Source organism: Mustela nigripes, chromosome 6 (assembly GCF_022355385.1).
Source record: "Mustela nigripes isolate SB6536 chromosome 6, MUSNIG.SB6536, whole genome shotgun sequence".
NCBI lineage: Eukaryota > Metazoa > Chordata > Mammalia > Carnivora > Mustelidae > Mustela > Mustela nigripes.
In genome coordinates, this window is record NC_081562.1 from 11,109,166 (window position 1) to 11,121,961 (window position 12,796).

The following is a 12,796-nucleotide window of genomic DNA, read 5'->3' on the forward strand; positions in this document are numbered from 1 at the left end:
CACTTGATGAATGAAGGCAGGGGTGCAGAGAAGAGGGGCAGGGTCTGAGCCCCAGGAAACCAAGGCTCAGAGACCAGGAAGCTGGGAAAGGCCCAGGGAAGGAGGCTGAGGAGGGAGGCTGAGGTGGTCCGGGTCATCCCTACCATCCTCATTCCACCGGCTGGACTGAAGATCTAGAGCAGAGCAGGAAGGAGAGAATGCCAGAAGGACATGGCTGGTCAGGAATGCAGAGCTCATCTCCTGGGGTGGCAAAGAAAGTGGGGCTCACTTGCTCTCAAGCCATCATGCCAGGCTTTGGACATTGTCCAGTGCCTCATGAGGGACCTGGCAGAAGTAAGGCACCTAATCAATATCTGATAGAATGAATGAATGAATGAATGAATGCTCTTACTCCCCCCCCCCCCATATGCCCCCTTAGGTATTTGAGGAGTTCCACGGCTTGTCCTGAACCACGGAGTCCGGGGGCTTTCTAGTGACAGGCGGTGGTCACAGCATGGGCCTCCTGACATCTGGGCCCCACAAAGGTGTGGCCAGTGCACCCCTCACCCCCCCGTCACTAGTTTACCCAAGACAAATGATGACCAGACCTGTTTTCCCCAGCAAGCTTTGGGGGGCCACCGATGTGTCCTCGCTGGTGCTCCCCGTCCTTATCCCTCCTAACCAAAGCTGGAGTGCGGGTGAAGACAGAGGCCGTGGTGACCCGGGTGTGACTTCCTTTGTGTGTCTGTTTTTGAGCACGAGGGGGTGAGTCTGTGCTTTGTTCTGTGTCTTCTGGTACCTGTGTGTCCACGCATGTGAGCGTCTGTCTGAACTAAATGCCTATGCCCTTGTGTCTGCTAGTGTGTCTGTGGGTCGCTGCAGGGTGTGTGTGTGTGTGTGTGTGTATTTCTCCGCGGTCACAGTGTGATTTGGAAACATCTGAAGCTGCCACCCACACTCACTCACATCCACAGAACCAGAGCAAACGGGTCTCCAAACAGGGCTGACCTCCTACACGCCACACATGGTGACATCCTCAATTCGGTCCTGGTTTACTTCTTTAAGTGCTGGTTACACCTGGTGGGCTGACTTCAGCACCTTCTCCTGACTCACAACCTGCACTGGGATAACTACCAGCCCAGAGAACCCCGCGCCCCTCAAGAAATTACACAGGTCCCTTCTGCCACCATGAGAACTAGCATTTGCTGGCACTCAGCCAGACAGGCCACTGTTGTAATTGCTTAAAGTGTGTTGATTCCTGATTCCTCATCATGGGCTATGAGCTGGGTGTGCTCACGATCACCCTACAGCAGGGGGACAACCAAGGCTCAGAGGGCAGACAGCATAGTCAAGGGAGGCACGCAGGCCGCCTCCATCCTGAGCTGGTGCCGCCGATCGGCCACCTTGGGGACAATAGGGAACGGGGCAGCCTCTGGAGCCTGCATAGAGGGAAGCTCCCGGAGCTTCCAGAATTCTTTTCCAATGTCATTCTCTACAGCACACTTGACTACTTTAGACATTGTCTGCGTTCCCCTTCATGACACCCTGGGAGCTAGGTCTGGTTGGGGTCTCCGTGGCGCAGACAAGCAAAGGAAGACACAGAGGCCACACTGCCAGTGGGAGGCATGGGGGGACTGGGCTGGGGCCCCAAGGAGGCCACATGTGGAGTCCAGACCCTTAACCACCACTCTCGACTCTCTCCCTTCCCTCATCCGCTGTCTTGTCCTTCCTCTTCCTCCTTCCCCGAGGAGGGTCTCCTCCAGAACACACTCTCTCCCCCTCTTCACCCTCTCTTTCACATTCATATGTGCATCTCGCGCATACATCTGTGGTCTTGGCCACCTCCTCCAGCAAAGCACGGAGGGAAGCGACGTCGGAGAAAAGCCCAAGAGCTTAAAAGGTTCTCCTGGGCCACTGCCGGGTGATCCTGTCCTTCAAGAAGGCACCAAATCCCAGGGGAATAACAAACTTCAAGAGTTGAGCACTGGCCCCCGGAACTAGGGAGCACACCCTCCATGCACCTGGGAATGACAACCATTCTGATCAAAGGACTACATAAGACAGTGCCCTGGCCTGGCTGAGTGGCCCCTGAGGGGACGTCTGGGGTGTAGAGGACCCTCAGAAACAGACATCACCTGGAAATCATCTAATCCAGACAAGGAAGTGGAAGCCAGTCACCCCCACGTGATTTGCACAAGCTCTTCCTGAGCTGTCTCTAAACCCTGCAGTCCCTCAAGCCCCAAAGCTAGCCCTCTCACTCGTCCATGGCCAGGGTCTCCCGTGCTCACCTCTGTGTCTATGATCCTTCATTTACAGCTTCAGCCCAGACCGTGCCTCTGTGCCCCAAGCCCACATGTCCACCCATGAACCACAACCTCCCCCGCAACGCCCCGCCAGCCTGGCCTTGGCCCACCTCATTTCCTTTAGAGCTCCCCAAACCCTCCAGGGACTCTCTGTGACCCAGTGCCTTCCAGTTCCCTGAGCAAGGATCCTTCCTCCAGCCCGGCTCACACCGCTTCCTTTCCCTGCCTCTCTTCTGCCCTGTCAGCTTCTCCTTATCCATCAGATGCCAACTCCAACATCACTCCCTCCGGGAAGCCCTCCTTGATCTTGTGAGCTCAGAATAGGGTCCAAGGGGCAGGAGGCACAGGCCTGAGAGCAGGGGAGTGCAGTGGTCAGACACCCAGACCCTGGAGGCAGACTGTGTGGGTTCACAAACCAGCTTCCCTACTTCCTTGCTGGGTGGACTCAGACGATTGGCTTAACCTCTCTGTGCCTCGGTTTTAGCTGCTGTAGGAAGGGGGAATTCCAATACTTACTTGGCAGAGTTGTAATGAGAACTGATGAATTAATATATATACAACGCTTAAAATAGTCCTAGTGTACATTAAAGACTGGATTATTATTATCTGGTGACATATCTATATCTCCTTCACAAGAACCTAAGCCCCATAAGGACAAGAACCAGGCCTGTCTGTGAACCCCCAGGTCTCCCACACCCAGCCTGGAAACCCGTTCCGTGGTAGACACTCAGTCTGTATTTATTCACCAGGCTCGCAGCTAGTCAAGGCCAAGCCCCTCCCTACGCTGGACCACACGGCCTTTCCCCGGGACACCATACTACATTCTCAACCAGGAAGGGCCACACTGCAGCTAGTAGGCCAAATCTGGCCCACCAACTGTTTTTGCAAATAAAGTTTTATTGGAAAAGAACCGCACTCATTTGTTTACAGATTGCCTAAGGCTGTTTTCATGCTGCAACAGCTGAGTTGGGTAGCTGTAATAGAGAGCATATGGCCAGCAAAACCAGAAATATCTACCATCCGCCCTTTTCCAGAAAAAGTTTGCCAATACCTGCTTCAGGTATTTGCCATCTCCATGAGGCCAAGGCCATGGCTTCGTGGGTTTTGTCTGAGGTTTCAGTGGGTTTGTCCACATGCCAGGATGGGGTCTGGCACGCAGGAAGAGCTCCGTAAATGTTGGTAGGTACTGCATAGTCCCATATGCTTAGTCGTAGGAGATCAATAAATATTTATTCATGAGATAAATCTGATACCTTCTGCTCCTCATGAGAGATTTCAGCACTAAAACCACACCAGCTTCAGTGGGAATCAAGACGATTCATGGGGAAGTAGGGTCTGGAGGATGGAGGGGAAACAATAGAAGTCAGGAATATCACACCTTTGACTGTACACTTGCCAGGACAGAACAAGGACTGGTAAGATCCAATTTGATCTCGACAACAGCGCTTGTCAAACTTTCATGTGCATATGACTTGGGTTACACACTTTTGTTAAAATGTAGATTCTGGGGCACCTGGGTGGCTCAGTGGGTTAAGTCTCTGCCTTCGGCTCCGGTCATGATCCCAGGGTCCTGGGTTTGAGCCCCGAATCGGGCTCTCTGCTCAGCAGGGAGCCTGCTTCCCCCCTCTCTCTGCCTGCCTCTCTGCCTACTTGTGATCTCTCTCTCTCAAATAAATAAAAATCTTAAAATGTAGAGTCTAACAGCTGCCAAGTGAGGCCTGAGACTCTGTAGTTCTAACAAGCTTCCCAAGATGCTGGCCCTCCAACTGTCCCTCAAGCAGCAAAGGGGCCTTACATCCCCTTTTGCTGGATGGGTGGGTTCCTTTTCCCATTCTGCAGTGTGCACAAACAGACCCAGAGAGGTAAAGACCCTTGCCCACGGCCATGCTGTGAGGCAGTGACAAAGCCAGGGCAAGAACTCCTGTGCAACTAACCCCCCCATCCTCACTCTGCCTAGGACACTGCCCAGCCAGAAAGACCACCTTCGAGAAACTTCTCTAACGTGGGAGTCCCGGCTTGCTCTGAAGTCCCTCCATGCCCAGCCTGAATTTGGGTCCTGCAAACATAGCCTCCCTAGGCATGGCACAATTTACCGGCTGTCCCCTGTCACCTTCATCCTGGGCAAACCTCGTCCAAGAGAGGCTGGTGTTTGGGGTGGCCCTGCTGCACCAGAGAGGTTACTGTCCACATGGCCCACTGGCTACCCTGTCCTAGAACACATCGTAAACTGCCCGGGACCTTCTGAAGTGGTCCCATTGCTCTCTGCTGGTTACAACACAGGAGACCTCCCGCTCCAGCCTCCTATCTTGTCTTTGCACACGTGTACATGCGCACGCGCACATACACACGGCTGCGCACACAGCGTCCCAGCTCCCTCCGCAGCTGGCGCTCCTTCTTTCTGCCGTCTGCAAGGCTAAGTTGGGATATCCGGGCTCTGCCGGCAGGCTGAGCTAACACCATCAGGCCCCTGCTGCCTGGGAGGCATTGGCTCCGAGGGTGCAGCCTGGGTTTGCCAAATGTGGGCATACGGTGGGCAGGAAGCGCCTGCTTTCTCAGAGGGGAAAGACTGGAGAGCTTCCTCCTCCGCTCTGCTCCTCTGAACCACTGCTGCTGCCCCTCGGAAGTCACACCAACCCATCTTTCCTCCTTTCTGCTGTCACCTCCCATTCCCAGCTGGCCAGAAATCACAGGCACACGGAGAGGGCAGAAGCATGAGAAATCATCTAAAGGTCCACACCCACTTTTACACATGAGGAAACCAGAGAGGGCGAGGTACCTGCCTCAGCCACACAGCAAGTGAGTGGCACAGCTGGGACCCCAAAGCCAGATCCCTGGACTCTGTAGCACCCTTCCCAGGCTCCTCGAAAACCCCATAGGGAGAGTACAGGGTGGTCCAAAATTGGGACTGAGCTGAGCTTGAATCCTGACTCAGGAGCTGGGCTGCCTTGGGCAAGTAACTTTGCCTCTCTGAACTTCGCTTTCTTGTCTGTAAACTAGGGCTAAAAAAAAAAAACACAGCCCCCCAGGGCTGGTATGAGGATTAAATTAGAGAATGTACGTTACGTACTCATTCAGGACTCGACACAGAGTAGGTGCTTGTCAAAGATTCTCTCTTCTCTCCTGAGTCTTCAGTCAACTCTCCTATCCCCATGTGCTTATGAAGATGAAGACTCGAACAGTACGGAGTGTGCACGTCCAGGCACCATGTATGCGTATAGGAGGATCACGATGGGGACACAACCATTGTCTTAAAGTGGGTTGCAGGTGGAGATCTGGGGGGAGGCGGCCCAACCCTGCCTGAAGGAGAGGGGAGCCCGATGGCCCAGTAACCCAGCTGCGTCCCCTGCACGCTTCATTCTTCAGTCCCTAGTTCAAGCTCACCCTTCTTCAAGCCCCCTAAAATAACCCATTCACCCCACAGCATCAGAAAGCGGTGTAGACTTCCTGAAGTTGCCGGGGGGAAGAGAGAGGAGGAGTTTTACGTGACACATCAAAGCGAACTGCCTAAAATCCTCTTGGAAAAATTCCTCAAGTTCTATATAGAACTTCCTCAAGTTCTCCAAAACACATCCCCAGCGAACCAACCCCACCCCCCTCCCCAGGGGGGTTGAGCCAAGGGGCCCTAAACCTCCTCAGAAGCCACTTAAACAACCCAAACATGTAAAGAAAACTTCCTTTCCCTCCCAGCAACTGCCTCCCTCCTGCCTGGCCCACAGCTCGAAGGAAAGGGACTCAAGGTCCTGGGGTCAGCGCCGCCTTATTTGAATCTGGAGAGAAAGACTATTGTACTCTCCAGAGACACTTTGTGGGGGACCCGGAGCTTCTGGGTCCCCATAGGGACACTGCGCCCCACATCCGCCCCCTGCCGGCCTGGCCTGCCCCTCCCCCCTTCCACCCTCGGCCATCTGCGTCCCTCTGCCCTCCCGGTCCTCCCACACGCAGAAGTAAAATGTTCCCGAGGGTGTTCTTTTCTTGTGCCTGTTTGTCGGTCCTTCCTTCTCACCTTATCCTGAAGGCGTTTTTTTTCTTTTTTCTTTTTGTTTTTCCCTTGTCCTTTTCTCGGCAATATGTCTGCTTCTTTCTCTGTCTGGACTTCCTCCCCACAAATATGCACTCAATGAGCCTGCACTGGGGACCTACAGTGTCTCCAGCATCTACCCGAGTTGCGGGGCCAGAGAGATTAAAAAGAGAGAACTAGGGGGGAAAAAAAGAAAGAAAGAAAGAAAGAAACAGTTCTCGCCTTCATGGGACCCCACGGCTTACGGAAGCATATAGAGAAACAAGTTTTTCCTAAACTAACTATCCTTTACCCGGCGTTTACTACATGTCCCCAGAGACTTATCCAAGTGCCTTGTCAGCATCAGTTCGTTTAATCCTCATGGCAATCTGAGGAGGCTCAGCACTAAGACCATCCCCATTTTACAGATAAGAAAACTGAGGCACAGGGAGACAATTCATCCCACCCTACACAGCTAATATATGTTAAAGCCAGATTCAGATCCAGGCCGTGTGGCTCCTTCACCACGATAACACACTGCCCCAGGGGCCCCAGCACAGAGGAAGGGATGGGTCCTTTTGCTTAAAGAAGTCAGGGAAGGCACAGAGGAGGTGAGTTTGAGTTGAGTTTTGATGGGTGGATTGAAATCTGCTGAGTCAGAAAGAGCAGGAAAATCATTCTAGTAAGAAAGGTCAATATGTCAAAAGTCAAAAGCATGCAATGACAAGACATGGGAAGTTTGTTGTGTCTAGACCAGAGAGGACATGGGGACTAAGAGTGAGGACCAGGAGGCATGAGGCTAGAGAAGGGCCGAAGCCATGTCACATAGGGCCCCGTGGGCCTCGTGAGGCCCTGGTCTTTGGTCCTGTAGGTAGACGGGAGCGCCCGAAGGGCTGTGAGGTAAGCACTGGATTGTTCCTCCTCCCTCCCTCCCTAAGCAAACTTGACTGTGGCCCCGAGTCCACAAAACCCCCACCCCATGGGCCACTCTCTTCCCCATGCGTCCCTCTGGCTCACAGCTGTGCGGTTCTCTCTCTCCTTGACCGTGTTCCATAGGGGCTGTGAGGGCCTCGAGCATTTTCCCGATCCTGAGTGTGATTCTGCTCTTCATGGGTGGGCTCTGCATTGCAGCCAGCGAGTTCTACAAGACTCGACACAACATCATCCTGAGTGCTGGCATCTTCTTCGTGTCTGCAGGTAATGGCCTCTGAGCTGGGCAGGCCAAAGCCCGGGCATGCTTGTGGGGAGCAGGCCGAGGTGTGGGTGCTCGGCGGCTGGGAGGACTTGACAGAGACGGGGGGGAGGGAGGTCTTGCAACGGGTCCTGTCATAGGCCGTGCTGGGGTTCCTGCCCCACAGGAATGACCAAGCCCCCCGCGGAGTCCTCTAGGAGCACCCCCAGACCCTGTCTCTCAGCTCCATGGCCCATCTCCCTTCCAGTTTATAGAAAAACACCCAAACCCCAGGTCCTTCTCAGAATACTGGGCCTATCCTCACTGCCCTGTCCCCTCACTGTCCCGCCCCCCCCCCCCCTTCGCACCCCCCCCCCCCCCCCCCCCCCCCCCCCCCCCCCCCCCCCCCCCCCCCCGGGAGCAGGCAAATACCTAAAACCACTGGCCTCAGCCCTGTTACAGGACAAGTCACATTGCTTCGGATGCCAGAAAAAGTCCGTGGCTCTATTTACTATACCCCCGCCCCAAACAGCTTCACATGTGCTAATTCATTTAATCTTCTACATGGCCCAGAGAGTCCTATCACCTCCCCCCCCCCCCCCCAACTTTACAGATCTGCAAACTCTGACTCAGGTCACTTTGCCAAAGGCTTTGAATCCAGGTAACTGGCTCCGGGAGCCAGTCCCAAGCCCCTGCTCTACCAGCTCAAACCTCTGTGCAGTCTTTAGAGCAAGTTACTTAACCTCTCTCCGATCCATTTTCTCATTCGCAACCCCCCAGACACACACAGCACAGCGAAGGCAGATAGCAAACACTCAATAAACAGCAGCTCTCCTGGTTACTCCGCACTGTGGTGGTAGAACGCCTCAGCCCGCCCCTAGCTTCGCTTCCATCAGCCCACCCCTCCGTGGCTCTCTCCAATGGCACGATCCAATATTAAGACCACGCTTGCCACTAGCCTTCTCCGGCACTGGCCACAAAATCCCTAGAGCCAGTAAGGCCCCTGTGGCTGTCCCTGGTCTGACACGTGCCGGGAACTAACCAACCCTCTCTCTGATCCGCCCCCCTGCCCCCCGCCCCACCCTCTCGCTCCATGTGTGCCCCGCAGGTCTAAGTAACATCATTGGCATCATAGTGTACATATCCGCCAATGCCGGGGACCCCTCCAAGAGCGACTCCAAAAAGAATAGTTACTCGTACGGCTGGTCCTTCTACTTCGGGGCCCTGTCCTTCATCATCGCCGAGATGGTCGGGGTGCTGGCCGTGCACATGTTCATCGACCGGCACAAACAGCTGCGGGCCACGGCCCGCGCCACGGACTACCTCCAGGCCTCCGCCATCACCCGCATCCCCAGCTACCGCTACCGCTACCAGCGCCGCAGCCGCTCCAGCTCCCGCTCCACCGAGCCCTCACACTCCAGGGACGCCTCCCCCGTGGGCATCAAGGGCTTCAACACCCTGCCGTCCACGGAGATCTCCATGTACACCCTCAGCAGGGACCCCCTGAAGGCCGCCACCACGCCCACCGCCACCTACAACTCCGACAGGGATAACAGCTTCCTCCAAGTCCACAACTGTATCCAGAAGGAGAACAAAGACTCTCTCCACTCCAACACAGCCAACCGCCGGACCACCCCCGTATGAAGCCCGCGGGGGGCCTGGAGCACGCCCTCAGGAGGGGCGCGCGGCCCTCCCCTCTCGCGTGGGCCCCCCGAGGTTGGGCGGGGGGCGGGGGTAGGGGGGCGGGAACCCAACCATCCATTGGAGGGGGGGAACCTTCCAAAAGCAAAAAAACAAAAAAACAAAAAAAGAGAAAAACATAACAAGTAAATTAAAAAAAAAAGAACAAACTATAAGAGGAACAAAGAAGCAAAACGACAGGAAATGTGAAAAAAAAAATATTAACCGAGGGAAAGAAAAACAAACTTAAAAAAAAAAAAAGCAAGAGAGGTTAAAAAAATTAAAAATAGAAAATAAATCTAAAAGAAAATGCATGAATTCCCATGTACCATTATTTTAACATTTAATAAAAACCAATTTAAATGAAAAAAATAAAAGGGAACCAAGATAACATTAAAGCAAAAAATGAAGAGCAGAAAGGAAGGGGGAATGTTCTCTGCACTTATCAGGGGTTTATGTTCCTTTTTGTTTTAATGCGGGCGAGTTACTTTTCTGTTCTCTTTAACCCCAAACGGGCTCTGCCTCCCTGGGCGAGTGGGGGGTGGATACTCAGGGGCCCCGGGGCCAGGTGAGCCCCTCGGTCACTGCCAGGTCCCTGGAGCCTCTGGATGGGTGCCCCAGGAACGCTGGGCAAGCTCCGAGGCTTGCAAGCCGACTCCACCCAGCATCGTTGGGGCAATTGTAGGCCTCCAGGTGACCCCAGAGTCCTTGGTCCCTCCTGTCCGAAAGGTGCCTGGAGGGGGGTGCACTTGGGGCCTGTCCAGCCCCCAAGTTCCCAGTCCTTAATGGTCCTTAACCCACTGTGATGACTTCCTAGGCCTTGAGGGAGGGGAAGGAGAGGGGATGGCTGCCGTAGGCTTGCGAGATGCCAGAACCCTGGAATCCTCAGGGTGAGCTTCTTGGGGTCACCACCCCACGCTCCTGCCCTTAAGCAGAAGATGCTCACTCCCCGGGGGGGATATAAAGCAGCTCTCCCTCCTCACCTCTCACCTCAGGGCCACCTGATGACCCTGGGGCGATGGTGGACCCCCAGACTCATAGGCCCCCCCGGCCCCCCTGGGAAGGGGGCTTATTGACCCTTTGGGGGTCCTTGGACTCACTGAAGCCCCCCTGGGGCCCAGCGGGTCCAACAACGACACTGCAAAAAGGTTTCTTTTTACAAAAGAAAAAAGGAAAAACAAGTGGTGATTTTTTTTTAATAAAAAAACCACAGACTATAAATAAATGTAAATATATAATAAGTGGATTTACTTGCAAGAAAAACAGATAGTATTTTTCTTTTAATTCTTTTCCAGCTTTAAACTGTGAAATAAAACAATGGGGTGGGGTGGGGGACTTAAAATTTAGCAGGGAACTTGTAAAGAGAAAACAGAAAACAAATATACAATTCCATTAAAAAAAGAAAAAAAAAAAAAACACCTGCTGGGAGAGATCAGGGCTGGGCTCAAGGGGGAGGCCCAGGAGGAAGGCCCCCGGGGGAGTGGCAGGGAAGTCGTAAGACAGAGATCTCTTCCTTATACCAGGAAGGTGCTGCTAATACGGAAGAGAGAGAGAATCACGACGGAGAACCAGGTCTATAAGAAGGAGATCGCACACCCACTCACACACACACACACACACACTCACAGTCCTCCAGGCCCCACGCTCATCCAATCCACCGGGATACACAGTCTAAACCTTTCCCTCCCCATACACAGTCAGAAGTAGGGTTCAGAGAACACTGACTCCTGCCTTCCAAAGCCATTGACAACAGTAACACCACTGACACACGCGCATGCGTGAGTGCACACACACACGCACACACACACACACACACATACACACCTCACTGGCATGCATGGAAAGGACCCCAATCAAAAACCCAGCTCTGGATTCTGGAATCCCTTGCTGCAGTGGCCTCTCTGGGCCTCAGTTTCCCCCATATGTAAGCATATGGATTGACCTAGATGAGCTCCAAAGGCCTATTCTTATTCTTGGTGTTGAGGACTTTAAAATCTGCCACCTGCCCAGAGGAAGATGCCAGGGATGACCGAAATAGCAGCCATCCAGCCCCCAGACATCGAGAACATTCCCAAATCATCAGTCAGCCTCTCAGCCACACACACACATACACACACACACACCCCATATGCCTCCTCACTGTGCTCCCAAACCCCTGCCCCCACATCAGATGTCAGAGCAAAAATACATACGTATGAGCAAACGTATCCTGCCATTCAGAGAAGGGGAAAGCCACCAGAGGTCCCCAAAGTCACTCTTCATTTTGTGTCCCCTTTCTTTAGTGCCATAACCCAGTCACAGAGAGTGAAGGGGGCTTCTTCGAGAGAAGAGGTCAGCTGCCAGGCCTTCCCCGCTCTCTTTGGGCGTCAGAGAAAAAGAGGATCCTCTGGGGTTGGCTGGGAGGGTTAAGGTCAAGGGGATGGCGGAGATGGCTTTACAGAGTCTGGTCGCCGGTTGAGGACCAACCCCCAAAATAAAGTTGATGCCTCAGACAAAGTCTGGGGCACCCCGTGTTGCTCCCCATTCTTCCCAGACCAACAAGGCCCAGTTCAGACAGAGAAACCCAACAGCTTTCAGCCCGGCCTGCCGGCTACTCTGCTGCAGGAGGGGACCCCCCCCCCCCCACCAGACCCATCGGCAGGTCTCGCACTTTGCCTCTTCCCTGATCCTGGCCCGGCCTGAAGTTCTGAAGCAGGGAGTGGTTCTGGAGGCTTTGTGGGCGCTGGCACACTCCCAGCCCCCCTTCCCATGTTTTGTGGGGGAAACGAGAGCTCTGTTTTCAATTCAGCTGCAGCGGGAACCCCAAACTCAGCCTGAGCCACAAGGCAGAGCATCTGCCCGCCCAGCCTCCAAGTGCACCGAAGGCCACACAGGCTCCAGACAGAGCACTGGCGGCCAAGGCTGGTGCGGTGGCGACCCAGCACTGGTCACTCTGGGCAGAAATCTCAGTCTCTCCCTCCCTTGCCCCACCAGCTCCCAAACCCAAACCGGAAGAGATGAAGGACTAGAGGGATGGAGAGGCCCCGAGGAGACAGTAAACAAGCGGGTGCCGTGCCAAGAGCAAAATTGGCCCCAGTTGTGGCAGAGGGTTTGGGATGGCGACCGGGGCTTCTTTCCAGGCTGAAGCCCGGGGTCCCGGGGCTGCCTGAAGAAGGCCATCTGGGTGTGGAGTGCAGCCAGCACTGCTAAGAAAGGGCTAGGGGGCCCCCCCACCAAGGGAAGGAGCGGGTAGCGGGATGCAAAGGGCGCTGCTTGCCGGGGGGACGATTGCTCACGTCCAGCTCAAACCAGTTCAAGAAACCAACCTCCGTTTTATTTTCTTGGTGGGTCCTTTTTTTTTTTTCAGACTGTTAACAGAAAAAAAAAAAAATTTTAAAAAGCAGAAAACTTAAAAAAGAAAAAAAAAAAAAAAAAAAAATCCTGGTACATGAAATAAAGATTTTTTTTTATAGCTTGGTCCTCACGTCAGTGGATTTCTTTCATTGCTTTCCCAATCCTGGCATCCCCATTTAACACAATCCTAAAGCCGCAGATTCTGAGAGCTGGGGGATGGGAGGCTTAGAAGCCGTGCAGTAGAGTGTCCCCACTCCTCTGGTCACGAATCTCCTCTTAGGAGATAATATCCCTTAGGGATGTTTGCATACCTCCAGTGACAGGGAGCTCACC

At 53.9% G+C, this 12,796-nt stretch overlaps 1 protein-coding gene across 1 annotated transcript in view; it reads left to right on the forward strand.

Annotated features, from left to right (window-relative positions):
- The window catches only part of CACNG2 (calcium voltage-gated channel auxiliary subunit gamma 2), a 112,161-nt gene extending 99,580 nt beyond the window's left edge, over nucleotides 1-12,581 (forward strand). The window contains exons 3-4 of the mRNA XM_059402100.1: nucleotides 7,336-7,476; nucleotides 8,559-12,581. Coding sequence (XP_059258083.1) covers nucleotides 7,336-7,476; nucleotides 8,559-9,094 — 677 coding nt within the window. The 3' untranslated portion in view covers nucleotides 9,095-12,581. The remainder of the gene's footprint in view (nucleotides 1-7,335; nucleotides 7,477-8,558) is intronic.
- The last annotated feature ends 215 nt before the right edge of the window (nucleotides 12,582-12,796 follow it).